This window comes from Balearica regulorum, chromosome 6 (genome assembly GCF_011004875.1).
Source record: "Balearica regulorum gibbericeps isolate bBalReg1 chromosome 6, bBalReg1.pri, whole genome shotgun sequence".
In the NCBI taxonomy this organism is placed as follows: Eukaryota; Metazoa; Chordata; class Aves; order Gruiformes; family Gruidae; genus Balearica; species Balearica regulorum.
Window position 1 is genome coordinate 29,373,032 of NC_046189.1, and position 18,159 is coordinate 29,391,190.

General features: G+C 41.7%; 1 protein-coding gene across 3 annotated transcripts in view; it reads left to right on the forward strand.

Moving 5' to 3' along the window:
• Window positions 1-5,361, forward strand: part of RALB (RAS like proto-oncogene B) — a 65,112-nt gene extending 59,751 nt beyond the window's left edge. For all 3 annotated transcript variants that reach the window (XM_075757024.1, XM_075757023.1, XM_075757025.1), the window contains 2 exons: window positions 812-989; window positions 3,451-5,361. In XM_075757024.1, the coding sequence (XP_075613139.1) occupies window positions 812-989; window positions 3,451-3,570 (298 nt within the window). In that variant the 3' untranslated portion in view covers window positions 3,571-5,361. The remainder of the gene's footprint in view (window positions 1-811; window positions 990-3,450) is intronic.
• Window positions 5,362-18,159: the final 12,798 nt, after the last annotated feature.

The window sequence follows — 18,159 nt, forward strand, 5'->3', positions numbered from 1 at the left end:
GGAACGAGGGGCTGTAGTACCATGGTCATGCCTAGTTTAGCTCTTGTTCATAATAAAATGAAGCAAACCAAAAATAGGACTGGTACAGTTTGCTGATGGACAGCAGCATGTGTCAGTCTGGTTTCAACCAATGTTTTACTCTAATAATAGCACAGACTTTGACCTGTAGCATTACTGTCTCCTTTCCTGGATGCTGATAGGTTCTTTTAGAATGATAAAGGATAGCTAGGTTAATGCTGATGGTTCAAATATTTTCTTGGAGTCTTTGAAGGAGGAAGGTGGCTAACACTTTAGTTCAGCACTATTTAGTAACTCTGTCCTCTATGTAAAGTTAAGTTAGGCATTAAGAATGATCTCTGCCAGCTACTTCTGCTGTTTCGCCTTGGCAAAGCCTTGATGTTGCTCAGACATACGTTGAGGTGGGATGTAGACTGGAGCTTGAAGATCGTGACTAAATGCCCAGGTGAAACTTGGCAAATGTGGCACTTTTTCACATCTGAAGGAGGAAAAGAGTACTCCTGTTGTGGATTGCTCTTCTGCCATACAGGTCATCTTTATTAGAGCTTGGGTAGTAAACTTCTAACTAAATGGTAGAACTGCCTTCCTGGAAGTGTGAGCCTTTTATTAGTGTAAAGCCCATAGCATTAGTATATGAAACTTGGAATAATTTTAAAGTGTGTTCACCTGTTGGGAAATGTACTATTGTAACCACTAGTAATGTGCAGACCACTTGATCCACTCCTGATAAGGGTGAGGTTTTTGTTGCTACTACTAACACGGATATTTTTATTTTGAATACCTGATGCATTAGGGAACAGATCCTGCGTGTGAAGGCTGAAGAGGATAAAATACCTTTACTGGTAGTGGGAAACAAATCTGACTTGGAAGAGCGCAGACAAGTGCCTGTAGAAGAGGCTAGAAGTAAGGCAGAGGAGTGGGGTGTGCAGTATGTAGAAACCTCCGCCAAAACTAGAGCGAATGTAGATAAGGTAAGATAAATGACATCTGCTCAATTAAATCGTTGCTGCTTGTTTAGTAGCTAAGTGACTGTCCTGGTTTTGGTTGGAATAGAGTTAATTTTCTTCCTAGTAGTGTGTATAGTGCTGTGATTTGGATTTAGATGAGAATAATGTTGATAACACACTGTTTTGGTTGTTGCTAGGCAATGCTAACACTAAATCAAGGACTTTCCAGATTCCTGTATTGCCCTGCCAGTGAGGAGGCTGGGAGTGCATAAGAAGCTGGGAGGGGACACAGCCAGGACAGCTGACCTCAACTGGCCAAAGGGGTATTCTATACCATATGACATCATGTAGTAGAGGGAAAGCTGGCTGGGGAACTGCTGCTTGGGGAAAGACTGGGTGTTGGTGGGTTGGTGGTAAGCAATTGTTTTGCATTTGTATCGCCTGTCTTGAGTTTTATTTCTCTTTGTTTATTTTCCTTTTCATAACAATTGCAATAAAATAATAATAAAATTGTAAACTGTTCTTATCTCAACCCACAAGTCTTCTCACTCTTCTGATTCCCTCCCTCATCCTGGGGAGGGGGGGGGGCAGGGCGGGGCGTGGGGTGATCAAGCAGCAGTGTGGTGCTCAGTTGCTGCCTGGGGTTAAACCATGACAGTGACTACTTCTTGACTTTTGCTGGGACAAAAGCAAATCCACAGTTGGGCTTCTGAAAGCCTATATTATCAAAAATGAATGAGCTTACTGGAATCTGTGTACTTAAGCAAATATCTAGCTTAGAGAAGCCAGAGATTCAGTATAAATTAATGCTATTGTCTTGTTTTTAAATGTACCTGAACAATAGCTTTCCAATAGTACCTTAGGTAGATGGGTCTAAGGATTCCCTGAAGTATGTTATTTTGTTTATAGGCTGTGTCCTATTATTATAAAAGCAATAAATAGTAAGCTATAGACACTTATAAATTGTTCCCCTTTCCCTACAAAGCTACATATGTGTGTGCCTAATGTTAAAGACTTCATTCTTGTTTTCTGCCAAGACTACTTTGAATTGTGAGAAGAAGAATTCTTGCTGTGTTCCTGTCTTGCTTTGACTTGTCCATGCTGTTCTAGGACAGTCATTCTCAGCATGTGTCTCCTGTTTGCTTCTTGCATAAACAGTGGTAGTGGTGCGTTATTCCAGAAGAGACACGACTTACGATTGTGGAGTGTTTGCCTAGTAGGGAAAAATCAGTTTCAAGCCTCCCCTTCCTTCTGTGTGTAGTGGGTTTTCTTCCAGAGGGTGCCTTTTTGCTTTACCAATCCACAGAAGATGGTCTGAAATTACTGTTGGGCCCCCTAAGGATGCCAAAGGTGTGGCTTGGTAATTTGCACTTGTTTAAAGGTTACAAATTGTAAGCAGCTTTCTCTTTGGACAAAGAACACTTGCAGCTGGCTGTACTCAAGTTCTTGTAGACAGCTTTCTGTTCTTCTAGTCTATATTTACTAATAGAAATGCTGTTGGTGCATAAGTTACCTAGTAGGAACTCTGTCTCTCATTCTGGGTTAAAACAGTGTATATGAAACTCTTGAGTTGAGTCCTTTTGGTTATAAAGGAGATTACCAAATTTAAATTAGGCTAAGAACCATTCTGACTTGTGGGATGCTACTAGAAAGTCAGACTGTCAGATGCACAAACTGGGTGATGTAGTAAAACATGAATACCCAGACTTGCTTTTGCCTATGAGTGGTCCAACATAATTAGAAAATGCCTAGCCTGTTTTATACTTAGACTAGCTTTCTGATCAGTTGGGATTAACAGCAATGCAGCTGTGTCTCGAGTCTGTTAGCGTGGTGCTCTAGACTTACTCTAAAGGTCTTCTCCAGCTAGCTCATATGACATACTGGTTATCCTCTATAGAAGCACTGTTTTGTGTATAAGACAATTATCAGCCATTGTAGTGATTGTGCATTGACACTGTAGCAGAATAAAAACAAACACCTTAAGGTGTTTTGAATGATAAACTATTCTATTTCTGATCAGTAGCATGGTCTTGTTTCCAAGTATCAAAGTGCTGTGTAGTTCCCCATTTAAAAAAAAAAAAAAGCCTAACTCTGTAGAGTGGCACTAAGTTCTTGTTCTGTAATCCTAAAAATAATTTTTTCTAATAACACTCTACAGTAAAATAACTGCATCTTAAGTGGTATATACCTAGACATCAGGTGTACGGAGTGAAATCAACTAGAATTTTGAAGAAAAGATTAATGAGTTTCTCTGACTCTTTCTGCTGAATAATTTGGTAGCCAGGTAAGATTGTCCTACTTGCCACCACTTGACATGTTACATAATTCTAATGTTGAATTTGTCACTGGGATCTCTGTCTAGACTCACTTCTGCTGTATAGGCACAGCGTGGTGCTACATCTTTATTTGCTGCTGAATACAGTAGTTTCTGTCTGCTTTCTGGTGGCAGATCTTGTTTAATCTTTCTTTATTTTTTCTCTCCTAGGTATTCTTTGATTTAATGAGAGAAATCAGAGCAAAGAAAATGTCAGAAAACAAAGACAAGAATGGCAAGAAAAGTGGCAAAAACAAGAAAAGCTTTAAAGAAAGATGTTGCTTACTGTGATGCTTGGGAACTGTAAATATCTATCTACAGGTGGCATGAATAAGATACCACTAAGGATATAGGGCTGGATTCATGAAAGGAAGTCTGTATTGACTCCCTTATCTTTTGCTTTGCATATCACACCTTCAAAATGTGAAAACAGAACTCTGAAACCATTTCTGGTATCCAACCTATGCCTTCTTAAACTGAAACGGGCTCTGTCTTCGCAGTGTCTTTCAAAACTAGAAACAGTTTCAGAACTACAATCCTTCATGGTTGTACAAAGTACTTTCATATTAACTTCCTAGTTTAATGTTTCTCTAGTTCTCTTGAACCTCTACTGGCCTTAACAAGCACAGCTGTTCAGGTTCAAACACTTTTTCCACTGTTTCTGCCCTCCTTGATGTTGCAAACTGCAGAAAAGCTAGCTGACATCTGGTAAAGGGTTTGAGTCTCCATCTTCTGTTAGTTGTCACCAATATTTCTTACACTGAAATCTGCTGGCTTCCTCCCCATGCTCCATGTAAGAAATAGCAACTGACACTTGAGAGTCAACTCAAACTTGCTTCCATGTTCTGTTTAGTCAATACAGCATTCATGAATCAAGCCTATGGACTCAATTCAGACTTATTTAGGCAATGCAAAAATTGATATTTAAATACTGGCTAGATGCATTCCCTGCTGGTCCGTCTTCTCATCCTTAAATTAGTGGTATGGGTGAGAAAATGACTGTAAGCCTTTCTTCAAAATGAATAATATTGTCACCATCTCCTTGAAATGCTGTCCTGGGTTTCTTCCATGTATTGTGGCTAGACTCAATTACACTCATTCTACATCCATCATCCTTCCCCTCCCTGGTACCGGAATAGTGAAAATTAAAGTGTTGATTTCATCAGGTTTGTTTATATTGGAACACTTGTGATCATGTTGGAAAAGTGGCAACATCTGCATCTGTCTCTTGTCTTGCTGAAGATGAAAACTTTGAGTAAGGATGGGTCACATCACACAATCATGACTTGGAATGGGTGAGGCATACATGCTACCTCTCAATGATTAGCCGGCCAGTGAGTTGTATGATGTCAAAAAGCAAATGAAGTGAAGCAGTTGCCATATCTGTTACTCACTGTTAATTTTGTATGTACTGTTTCTGATGCACAGCAACCTAGCACATGGAGATGCATGTTGAATTTAGTTATCAGTTATGCAATGGTGGTCACATATTGATTGACAAAACCAGCCTAGAAATGAAAGAAAAGTCAGTACCTAGCAGCTCCTCTTGTCAGCTGACTGAACTGAGCTTTCTGATGCAGTTTAAATTAAGTGCAGTTGCCAAAAAATATTTCTGTCACTGTTGTGGAAAGTAACTGTCTCTTCTGATTGTGGAGTGTCTGAATGAATTATGGTTATCTTCTGTTTTGAAGGAGTAGAGAGACTTAAAGTAGTGACTGTGCTGCTTGTTAACAGAATGCTTAAAACACAGTTACTTGGTGAAAGGAATATGCTATATGGTTGTTCAATGAAGCACACTGCAGCACTAAATTAACAAATGCTGTTTCTTTGGGGTGAAAGAGTAGCAAATACTGTTCAGTACTTAGTATTGTAATTTGAGGTTGAAAAACATTTTTTTAACATGTACTAGATTGCTTTTGTGCATTCCACCTCTGAACTTTGAAAAAAGTAAGATGTGTTAATATCAGAACCTCTGTTGATCTGAGGTTTCACAGGGACTCATTGTCTTCCATAACTAGTTCAACTTGTCAGACAACTCATTGGATTGGGGAAACTGTACTAAATAAAAGGTGCTGTAATCTTTGTTCTTGTCAAGTTAAATTCCTTCTTTTGTTAATGTTATATTGTATGTGCAGAAAGAATGGTTAACCAGTTTTGGAAATATTTGTCTTTGAACAGTGTAATTAATTGGTATTACAAAGCTGACTTGACAACACAGTTTTGATGCAGAGGCTGGGAGCCTGCTGGCTTATAGAACTTGTCACTTGAGCTGTACCACCTGTATCTAAAGCCTAAGCACCTAACAGGACACTTGGAGCTGTAACACTTCTAACAAAGCTTCCTCCTGAACTTCCATAGGTAAAGTCCATTTTTGAGTGTACATCGTGCATACAGCAAACAAATGTGTGCTTCTGGAGGAAACCAACTCAAGTTAGTTTTCAGTTGAGACCTAAAGGTTAAGTCCTTAATTAACCTAAAGGATAAACAACAGTTGAGTTTGCATTACAAGCTTATCTAGGTCAAGCCCCTCGAGGCAGATTGTAAAATGTGTCTAACAAAACTGAATAAGCTTTCCTTGCTATATGAATAATGAACTCCAGCAAAGCTCACAATGAGCAGCTCAGCTGTATTGGCTCAAGAGACTTGCATGCCTTGACCTTTGATCTTTTTAGTCTTAAAGTACCTGACAGTATTTGACAGGACAGATGAATTTCTACTCAACAATGAGTCTGCCACTGGTGTTCTTACAGTCTGTGTGCTGTTCTCACTCAGGTTATTTTTTTTTTAACTGATAAAGCTCCATCACTGAGGTGGACTTTCTTGGAAGAAGGTGCTTACTGCTTCATGGCTTGCTACTTCATCTCTTCCGTGTTCTATGCTTGTCACCTTTTCCAGAAAGACTAGGCCTGGAGACTAAATACAGCAGCTTGTCTGTACATGCGACAAACTTCAGTTTAACTTTCCAGTTACAGCTGAAAACACAATAAACAAGGCAGCTACCTTGGCTACTTCATAACAGTGGGCATCAAGCATTCTCAGTTGTACCAGGAGGGCAATAAAACTGCTCCCCTGGACTGGAGTCCCATTGCCTCCACCTCATATGGTGGAAATGCCTGAATGCATGCCCTTCTAAATAGGGGCAATACAATTTGAGTGTCCTTGAATGACTTCCAGGTGTGCTTCACTAGACATCAATGGACACTAGCATCAGGTGGGTTGACTAGAGTGAATAAAAAATGGCACAGACAAATGCTTCCTTTTGGACTTGAGGGTTTCCTGTGAGCAAAGAGAGCTTTGGTTCTAATCTAAAAGAGTATAATCCAAATGAGTACTTGGAGATCAGGTACATCAAACAAGAAGGACTTTGGCAAGGGGGGGATGGTGGTGTGGCTGCCTGCTAGCTATGCTGTGTAGCTGAGGCAACCGAAGGCTGTATTGAAGTTGATATATTCTAGCAGCCTTTGCATGTGAAGTAATTAAAGACCAAGACTTCTCTTCATCTATATAATGTGCTCTTAAATCTTTCTGGAGCATGGCTGTAGGCAAGTAACTGGATATTTGAAGCTGGAGGTCATGTAAGACTTGACTATGCACTTGCACTTAAGCATTCAAATATTATTCTTGTGTAATGGCTTAACATAGCCAGGGAGCTGTTTACTACTATAAGCAATCTGCCATATGTGGCTTCGCTGTGGGTATTCAGGTGCTTCTCTTTTCCTTCTGGTTTGAGCAAGTATGTATGAGACAAGACCCCGTTATAACAGGGGCGAAGTCATATGAAATTCCACTTCAAAGAGCAGGTTAAACTCCAGGAGTGCAAGGGTAGACTTGACTTTTTTTTTTTTTAGAAGAGTATCTCTCCAGATGGGAGTACAGATGCAGCATGAAGTGCATCTTCAATGACTTGTGCCATATGTGTTCTATACAGACTAATATGCCTTTACTGTAATTTCTAGGTGAACGCTTGGCTTGATGGAGAGAAAGATGTATGCATACATTTACTGGGTGTTAAACTTCAGTAAGATGTTATAGGATTCAACTGGAACTTCAAATGGCTAGCTGGTTAGTATATTGCTTAAGAATGCTTTAGGTCTAAGGCACAAAGCTACAATCTGGAATGTAGTAAGAGGTGTGTGTGGGGAAATGCATCTAACAATGCTCACCAAGATTTTCTTTTTTTAAAGCCTTACAAAATGTTAACCCAGTAATTGGGGCTGACAGGTCTATCAATTCTTGCTCAAAAAGAAGATACTGTTTATCAATTCAACTTGGAGCTTATGTAGACAGAAGCTTTATCTAATTGCTATAAGCATATGTTGCAATGTTCACCTCCTGTTGACTTTATAGTTGGGAGAAGGAGGGAAGAGGAACAAAAAAAAGCTATGATTTTCACCGTAATCTCCACACTTCATGGGAATGGCAGGTGTTCCTCTTGGGAGGGGAAGGTGTTATCTCTAACACCAAGAGAGAGGTTTAGCATAGAGGAAGTGATTGTGACTGCAAGATTTAATAAAACTGCCTCTAAACTTATGTATGCTATATTGTACAATGTAAATTCTTGGGTTTTTTCTTACACAGCTTCAGAGCATTGTCTCTAACTTGCACAAACATTTTTAATGTTTATAAAAACTGGTCACTTTTCATGAGCATGCTAATACAACTGATTTGTATTACTGTTGATAATAAAAAAGCCAGGCATAATATTTGTTTGTTATTGATTTTTACAGCATTCTAAAAGCATGTCTAGTCCCCAAATTCTTGAACCAGGCAGCTGCTGACTTTCAGTGTCTGGAACTAACCTTTGTTTGTATCAAATTTGTAGCATGATTATATTACAGACTGTGGGAGGAGGAGGTGACTGAGGACCCCATCATCAGTTTTCGTGAAATGGTCTGCATATATTTTGGGACTAAATTGGTACAGTAGTTTGAATTGTTCATAGTTAATGTTCCACAACTTAATTGGTAAGACAGCTTCTATCAACTGTGTAAATGACAGAGTTGCTTTCCTCTTTCTTAAGTCAGTCTTGTGGCTCAACTAATGGAATAACCAACACTGTGGAAATACTGATCTTTAGTCTTCTGAGTGTGCCAAACTCCATTCTCTGTGTTGGTTTGTGACAAACTGTGATAGCGAAGCTGAGATGCCTGAGGCAGGATGGTTCAGGACAGACTCACTGCACTGTTATGCCATTTAATTTGGAGTAGCCTAGAAATGGGATTCACAGTAAACTTTGGGTGCAGTTTCTGCTGCCACTGCTGTACAAGTTGGAAGTGGAACATCCCCTTGTTGATGACTTCTGTCCAAGCATTACAGCAATTTACATAATCTTGTTTACATGGTGCTTGCCTGGTGTTTGCCCTGTGTTTCAGATGATTGCCATGGTGGTTTACATAGCTGTCCTTTCCAGTGAAGTCATTTTTTAAATATTCTGCAGCAGAGAAAGGGTAGCACGAAAAGCATTGTGTAGGAGGCAGGACAGGGTTCTGTGCACAGGTACTACATAGCTGTACCCAAAGCCCAGAATGGCACCTTTTTTCTTCTGATACTCTGTGGTTGCTTGTGAGGAACGGGCCTGCCTGGAGTTGCAGTAGTTTGAAACTGGAGAATGATTGATTGCATGTACATAGCTTGGCTTCTGCCTTTGTACTTGCCTGTGTTCTGCCCTGACCAGAACACTTAACTAGTGTGGTTTCTTCTGTGTGCGAAATGCTCTGTGGGTTCCTGGGATGGTAGAGGCACCTCTTCCTTAGAACTGTTGGCTCCATCTTGTGGCTTTAAGAGTTAGAAGCTCTACCATGGAGAGGGGCTGCTCAATGTGCTTGGACGAGCACACAAGTAGCTCTTACCTTAATCTCCTACCTAGATTTTTCTCATTTCATTGCTTTGCTGGATGATTCTTTCATACAGTAGGAGACTTTGTTCTAAATAAAAATTTTCCTTTTGCATACGAATGCTAGTGTTAATTCTTAAACATTCTAGTGTGCAGTAGAACACAGCAGAATTTCTCATGAGAATGGTGGCTTTACGATTTCTATGGCATTAAAGCAGTTTGCATTGCAAGTGTAAGTTTGTTCTGCTCACTGAGCACTGATTTGCATGCCAGAAAGAATACTTATTGTTCCATGGGACTGTGCAGTACTTCACAAAACGCTTTGTTTCTAAGGGTGACTAAAGATCCTGGTTTTTCTTTGCAATATAAAGCTTTAGTTTGGGGGGGGGGAATATCCTATTTAAAAATCTTTTTTTTTTTCCCTGCCCCTCAGTCTTTCCTCCCTCCAAACTACAAACTACTTAGTGTCTATTGTGTGAATAGGAGGGAAATACCAACAAATGGCCCCTTAAGCCTTGTAACTCCAAAGGAGTTGGAGGTAAAATGCTGAGATGAGACTGGAACCATATGCTCTGCTGTTGCCTTCCTGATAAAGTTGATTAATCTCCAGAGTTTACAGTAAGTTCCCTTCAATGGGCTTTGTTACTTGGCTTTGAGGCAGAATCATGTTTTTGATATAATCAGTTTATAGAGTTTGTTTTTAAAGTCTAGTTTTCAGGGTATCGGAGGCTTTATGCATGTTGGCATCATAGGCCAAATACCAGAATTCAAGGACAAACTTGTGCATACATGTAGCATTGAGAGACAAGGAAAGCTACTCCCTGCTGTTTAATAGTGCTCTGTTTTGGTTTTAAAAGGAAAACACAACAAACTGAACTTGCTGCTGGGATGAACGTTTCTCAACCTGTGGTCTGTAAGAGTGCTCTGTAACATGATTACCCTCCCCACAAAATGATGGCATTATACTTCTATAGGTGTAAACAAGGAAAACAACTGTGGACTGGGGGAAGGAGTAATTATCTAAAAAATAGCCAAGTTCTTTCTTGCTTCTAAATGAAAACCATCATGGCAACATTGCCCAAGATAGCCTCCAGTTTCACTCCTTAAAATCTGTCTGGCTCTTCAATTTTAGAAGAGCTGATGAGAACCTGAGAGATGACCCTGGTCAGACACAGACCTTCTGACAGAGGGATCCTTGCCCAGAGTGACAGGATTCAGAAATCAGAAGTTAAAACTTCTGTTTCCTGCTTGGGAGGTGGAGCTATAAAAACCCAAACCTGCTAGGTTGCTGAACAAATGCCTGTGGAGTGGACTAGGTGTTTGGTTTCAGATATGGCTATTCTTCCAGTTAGTACCCTAGTCCTGGCTGTGGAAGAACCTCTTTCATCTGGGGTCTCTGTTTTAATTTCTTTATAGGCCTGCTTGGTTCTCTGTCCTTGGATATTCGTCTTTACCCCTAGGGTTTCAAATCTTCCCAGTTCTACTCAGGTTCAGACAGCTTAACTAAACATGAGCCCTTCTTTCCTTTTGTTCCTGGTGACTGTACTCCAGTTAGGTGCTGAGCAGTCCTACCACATGACAGGCACTTGCATTCCCAACTATGGTTCCAGCTCTGAAGCCTGCAGGACAATGAAGAGTGAATCAGACTATGGGGAAGAACAGCTACCCACAGAAGGATTATGAGCACTAGGAGAGCTGGACACCTTGGACTTTGTTAATGAGAGCTGCTTCCTACCTGAAGAACAGCAGCAGAGCTAGTGATTCACCTATTCCTGCAGAGAGGTTAGAGCTTTCTTATGTGGTACCTTGAGTAAATCCATTTGAGCAATGATGGTAGTGTAGCAAACAGTTGTGGAGCAGAGGGTAACACTGTACCTGTTTGAGTTGTTTTGATTTGCCTTTTCCCCACCTCCCCTCCCTGAACAGTATGGAGGGAGGAGGGCAGGCAGAGCTTCTCCTGCGTGGGAATAAAGGCCACATTGGCAGCTTTTGCCTCAGGAGCTTGAAAACCATTAAGTCAGGCCTCCAAAACTACATTTGGTTTAGAAATAATGAGATGCTTTAGAAAATGAACTTGAAGTTCTCTTTCACAGTCTTTTTGTTTCCAAGCCTTTTGAGTGCACTTGCTTCATGTGTGCAACCTTTCTTCAACAACGATGGTAGAAGTATTTTTTTAATGAAAACAAAGATGTTCTTATGCTTGCCTATTCCAGCACCTGGGGCATAAATTTTTCAAATATTGTGGCATTTGGAGAGGAGCAGAGGCAGGACACACAAGACACTCAACTTTAAGCCCCGTTTCCGCTGGATCACCGTCCTCTGCGGTAGGAATCTGAAGGATTGCAAAAGCTGAAGCATAAGGACCCCCTGTTGGTGGTCCCAGTGTCTGCCTTGGCAGCTTGCCAGGAGCCCAAGGGATGCACTTAATTTTCTTTATTCATTAGCATATTTTTAATCAAACCACAATGTTTCCACATGTCTCTCCCATGGCAGATGAACAGAAATAGGTCAGTGCTCAAATGTACCTTTAACACACTGCACTTCTGCAGTTTGCTCCTCTTCTAGTTGCAGCTGGAGGACAGCAAATGACCTGTCCTCTGCATCTGGTGAAAACTTGTGATGAAGAAGACTTCACTTCTCTCCTGAAAGAGAAAAGTAGGAGGAGTTGGTCCATGATACAGACTGCTTTCCATCTGCTGCCCAGTGAGAGGGCAGGAAAAGCTGCATCTGAATCCTTTCCAACTTAGCTTCAAGTTTACAGCATTTGTTTAATGTTAATTTTTAGTGAATAATCAAGCAGGTGCAATGTCCAGGGCTGAATTCCCTGGCCCTAATGAAGTTTCAAGATTGCTTACACCTAGTTTAATAATAGGCTTTTTACATTCTTGTCACCTGTAACCTACCTTCATATACCTCATGCTGCCAACCCATTCTCTAGCCAGGCAAGGAAAATGTTGCAGTGTTGAGATCATGTTCACACTTGCAGCTGAGACGTGTCTTGCCTTGTTTCTTATCTCTGAATTGTTCATAACAAGACCTAGGTAAAAATTACTCTTCATGTTTTTTACATGAGCTTTCAAACTTGGTTACAGTGTTCTGGGTGGGGTGAATATTGCATCAACACCAAGTTAAAACTTATCTTTTGTTCTTCTTTTTTTGGAAAGAAATGGGGATATAGGTTCCAGGGGAACAGTCTTCCCCATGAGACAAAAATCAAGTAAAGTCCAAGGTATTAAATAAGTTTGGAACATTTGAAATGCGAGTCTATGACAAAGGGATGCATGCTCTCTCTTTCTTCCTTAAACAAACAAAAAAACCAAAAAAACCCAAAACCCAGGAATTTGAGTTAAACAAGTTTGATGAAGACCTATCCTGAACATAGAAATTGGAATGGGCTCACAGCCTGTTCCTAGCGGTGGAAAAGCTAAGGAAGCAAAAGGTGAAAAGCTCTGCAGCATCCAGGCCCGTTTCCAAGCAGCTCCACCTTTCCTGGTAACCCTTTCCTGCTGAGAATGCCGTCACCCCAGACAGGCTGCAGCAAGTGACGCATGCACGGAGCAACCCCTGCTTCCCTCTGCTGCTGGCAGATTCTCCCTTTTAGTCGTCACAGGCTCCTTTGCGGTTCCTCTTGTTTTGAGAGCTAACCCAAGGGATGAGGGAAGGAAAGACATCTTAGCAAGATTGCTAATTTTGGTTAAGGTTAAAGGTGCTAGGCATTTCCTGCTAGGAAGGTCTTTTGCAGGTATTTTTGTGTCAGAAGCCCAAAACCAGAATATAACCTTCTAAAGCCTGGAAATCCATAGCGAGAAGATGAAGTCATCTCTGCTGTGTACTGGGTGGTCTCTGCTAAATATCCCAGCCATGAGGATGGGGACCTGTTTACTCCTTCCTTGTTGCATGCCTGTGACAGTTCACAGCAGCAGTCATGTTACAGGCAAATACTCTGCTTCTATCCATTTACTTTTCTATTCATTCAGCTTTTCCACTTCTGCTGTAAGAAGTGTCCATTGATTGTTATCAATCACTTGTTTACTTTCAAGTGTTAATACATACAGTTAAGTGTTTGCACTGTCTAAATCCACCTTTACTTACACCTGTATTCTTTTATGTTCCTTTAACAGCTACTGTTAAATTCAGCCCTGTTACCTAGACAAAGCTAAGTTACAGCAAGACCAATTTTGCTACAGGCTCAATCCTGCAAGTTTCTGTGCCTTGTCACTTAGAGAGGGGGATGAGTAGTTTGGCAAACTTAACTCATGACCTCTCTGCTTTCCCGTAATGCCCACTCTTTGGGCAGACCTGGATCTGTACAGCACTTATTGCACAGTGGTTTGGACTCTGGAGGAGCTCCATCTGGTATTGCTTTGTGGACTGCTAGCATGGCAATGGCAGTGATGTTCCGGTTTGGGGGAAGCAGACTTACAAAATGTCTCTGGCATCACCATGGAGTGTTGCAATGCCCGTTCTTGGCAGCCACCACAAACTCCAGATCTTTGCCTTTCATAGTGAAGCTTCCTGCGCTGTGCACCACCCCAAATGGCACCCACAGAACCAAGAGGCTGCTTTGCTGCCTGAGCAAGCAATGGGGAACACAGCCTCTAAAAATCTACCTTGCCTGGGGGCTGAGGATCCCTTGGACTTCACAATTTAGGCTCTCTTGGCTTTCTTCCAGGAACAGAGCATGGGTCCATTCTTGCAAGGGAAAGGCAGGGTGGTTGGCGGCACGGTGGTGTTTTGTATACACTAGGCTTGGCGCTCAAAAGGCTAGTGCCGAACATGGGGAATTTCACATGGCTCAGTTCCCTTCTGCCCCAGGGAGTGAGTCTGTCTCCTCTCCCAGCAGAGTGCACTCACCAGGGGATGCTCCGTGCCAGGGAGGGGACTGCCTCTCTCTCATGTGCATGGGGTAGTTCCAGATGTTTTGGCTAGCAGGGTGGGAAGCAGGGATGCCTGACTTTGTGCCCCTCTGGACTGTCTACCTGGAGAGCTGTGGGATCGTGTTCCTTTTGGTCATGCGCTGACTCGACTGGAGACTTGGAGAGTGCTCCTGTCCCAGCATTGCCCCATAACCTACTCCTTCTGAGAAGACCTGATCTTCCTCTCATGTTCCCCAGGACTTCTGTCAGGCAGGGAAGCGGACTGAGCCCAGCTCTTTTCTCATGAACCGTTGGACTACTGACTAAATTAAGGTACAAATAAAAATAGCCTACGCCCATCCCCTCCACCCACCTTGAGCTCTTTTAGAAAAAGGGAAGAAAAAAATTATATTTACTGCTGCATTTTTGGACACCTGATCTGGAAGGTGGGCAGACTGAAAACACCTGCTGCACTGAGTCCTTAGGGAAGAAAGTCAGAGATGTTCATCTAGTCATTGTGAGGAACTGAAGTCTGAGATGGATGCTGCAGGCTTTACAAAGCTCAGAGGCTTTTGGCTTGCCACTAAAGCCAGTGACAGGCACCTGGGCATCTTGAATCTATCATTGTGGAAGTCACGACCACATCAGATGCCCAAGGTTTCTTTGCATTTTGTTATAAGTGATTTAAAACCTATAAAGTCAATTAACAGGAGAAGGAATTCAGCATCAGTTAAAACCACAGATTTCACAGATCTGAAGTTGCACTAGCAGAAGTTGAATAAGCAAAGCAGCATCTTTTGTCTCCTTGAGCTTTTTCCTGACTTGTGAGCACAATGTGGTTTGTACTGGGAGTGACAGGGAGTGGACATACAACAAACATTTCCCCAAAGTGGAAACTGTGTGCGACAGCCTCCTTTCTCAGGAGATTTGTCCAAGTAGTTCATCATGCTGTGGTCAATTTATTTTGTGGCCATCCAGGAAATACAGGTAAATAGCATTTAATCATACTGGTGGTATTAAACAAAATATTCCTTTCCATTGTGACTGCACACCATTGGCATCTCTTGTGTCCATTTTGTGGTAGAAGAAACGCTCTGACCTAAGGAACACCTAAGAAAATGAAGCAAGAGTCCTTAGAAATGCAGTATGAGCCATCATACTTAATGCTTGCTTTTTATGTCATGATGAGACTATCTTTTTCCCCTGCCTGTAATATAGAGGTACTGTAATGCCTTAATAATTGATTATCTTAAATTTCCCCTAACCCTGACATCTGGAAGGAGCTGTGGCTGTACAAAATACCATCTATTGCTAATTCTTTATGCAGCCCTAGCACCTCTCACCCAGAAGGACCAGACCCCTTGAACTCTGGACCACGACTACCTTCCCATTCTCCCCCAAAGGCCAGAGTAAATGAGGTCTTCTTGGAGAAGTCCAGCTGCATGATAGCAGCTGCTGCCTTATGCTCCCCTAAAGGGAAAGTGGGGCCTGTTTTGGGGTGTGATAGGACCAACTGGCCACAAGCTTTGTGTTTTCTCTGTCTCAGTGCCCTTCACTGCTCTTGGAGAGGTGGCCCTGTGGAAGAGGTTCCCAAAGGACGTGCAGCAGCCAAATACAGCCTCTGCTGGAGGGAAAATTTGTGCATGATTCAGAGCAGGTACCAGTTTACTAGAGGTTATTGCAAAGAGGAGCTGTGGAGAATAAAACAGCTAATTGGGTCTGCATCGGGATGCTTTAGTACCCACGCCAAAATTTGGCCAGGGAAACGAAGCTCACACCTTTTCACTGTTGCACACATATAAACCAGTATTTCCAAGGGATCTTTCATAACCAACATTGGTGAGGATTTATCATGAATAACATCCAAACCTGAATGCACCTGGCTCCAGTATGGGATTGTTGGTGATTGTTTCTTTGTTTTGTTTGGGTTTTTTTAATATTCCATTTTCAGCTGGAAATTACTGATGTGACCAAAGTCCGATTCCCTTCAGCAGTTTCTCCCTTCCTCCCCCCACCTTTTCGCACTCCCTGAGGTCTGACCATCTGGAAATCCTCCTCCACCTCTTCATCATGTGTGAATTTCCACCTAGGGCTGAAAGTGTCACTGTACTAAAGTGTGATGCATTAACACATTGAAGCAGAAAGCAGAGGGGAGTTGGGGATTATAACACTTCATGACCCACTCTGCAGTCGCTCTATGATTTAATCATCTTTATCAGCTTGTATCCTTTTCTTTGTATCCCTGTATTTTCCCTGTATCCTTTATTACAATATTTCCATAATTAAAAAAAAAAAAAAACAACCACCCTCTACACAAACAAGTAAAGTGCAAGTACCTTGTCTTGAGACCAGGATCAACTGAAAAAGGCAAATGGCTCAAGGAGAACACACCTCACTCAAGCAAGTTGGGGGACCTAGAGTGCTCTTTCACAATAAAGCTTGCTAATTATCCATATCTCCTATTGCAAACTCAGGGTTCTTTCCTGCTAACCCTCATGTGATCTGAGCAATTGTTATTTTAATTTTTTATATATATATAAAGTACAAGCAGTAATAATGCCATCTTGTACAGAAATAAAACCAAGCCTTGCAAACTACGTGCCATGTTGGTTTAGCCTTTCGGCAGAGTGGAATGGAAAATTCACTAGTTTGGAAGTCAGTTAGCTGCCTAGCCTTCTTCTAACTAAATACTGAGGCTTATTATGCTTCAAACATATATATATATATATATTTCTTTTGTGGCTTGGTTGCTGTAATCATCTTGGATGTAATAATGTTACTAGCCTCAGGGCTATATTTATTAAGATTTTAATTTAAAATCTTTCTGTCCTTCAGCATTTAAACAGAGGAAAACCCCATTTGGAGTAGCCAAAAAAACAAACAAAAAAAGGTTCATCCTTTTCTTTTTCATGCGTTCCCTTCCCCTAGGCCCTCTCTCTCATCTTTTAAGCAAAAAAAAAATAATTGAACAACACACTTTCCTATTGTAGCTCTGCACTGTCCTAATGCTTCAGTACCTGCGTAGGTTTGGTAGACCAAATGTCTGCTTCATATGATCCATGTGCTCCTCTTCTTGCTGTCTCTGGAGCGATGGTTTATTTTCTTATACTTGTATAATAGTACCAGTGTATTTCACAGTAGTATTTCCACATACCATGATTCTTAATGCTCTCGGTAAGGATCTAAACCACAGCAATAAATGTTGGGGGGTGAGACTATTACTCAGAAATGGCAAAGGGCCGTGGAGAAGTTTTAGGGTTATTCTTTGTTAATAAGCTGCCCCAATTCTGAGGAGATCGTGGCAGGGAAATAACAGAACAAGATTTGCTTGTAACCTGGGGAGGGAAAAACTCTCACAGTCTTAAAGCTCCTTTGAGAAGACATCTCGGTCAAGGGGACAGCCTGAGCTGTCACAGAGTACGTGCTTTTTCTGGTGTTTTAGAAGAAATGGCAGATGTTAGCACCTAAGTTGTATAGAGTTTGCAATCCATTTTGTTTTAATCCCATGGTATATTCAAGATATCCCCTTGTGAGGGGGCAGGCAGTGCTGACTTATAAATGATAAGTACTGAGCAGGGCAGAAGGTGATTCAGAATTTTCTATTAATAACCCTCTCACATGATCTAGTAGTACTGGAACACCAGCGATGGGTGGTAGCAGAGGACCTGGCTTGTAGCTTACGTCAATGTAGCAAACGTGGAGGCTGAGACAGCCTGAACATAGTTGCTGGAGGCCTGCAATGGCTAAATAGCACTGGGCAAACAACTGTAAATCATGTGGGGCAGCTCTCAGCTGGGAGAAATTGCTAGAGGTCCACTAACTGTGACAGTGCTACTGCCCTGCCCCAGTGGAAGATCTTCCTTGCTTGAACTTTGGTGCTGTTACAGGAGCCGCTAGCTCCTGGCCCCAGCAGTGAGTGCATCAGTCAACAGTGTCACAACCATCTTTAAAAACCCACTCAGATGTTCTTGTGCAAACAGCCAAACTGTGCAACAGGTTTACTTTGGTATAACAAAAGACTCATGGAAACAAAACCGGGCAATTTAAGTATGGACAGATTGAAAACTACTTTTTACGTACAGCACTAAGGCTGTGCTGTTAGTGTCAAGCTCCATGAAGAGGATGAATTCCTGTATGCTGCTTTCCTCCACTTGATTTCAAAGCAACTTACAGAGGGTTGAATGCTGTCAT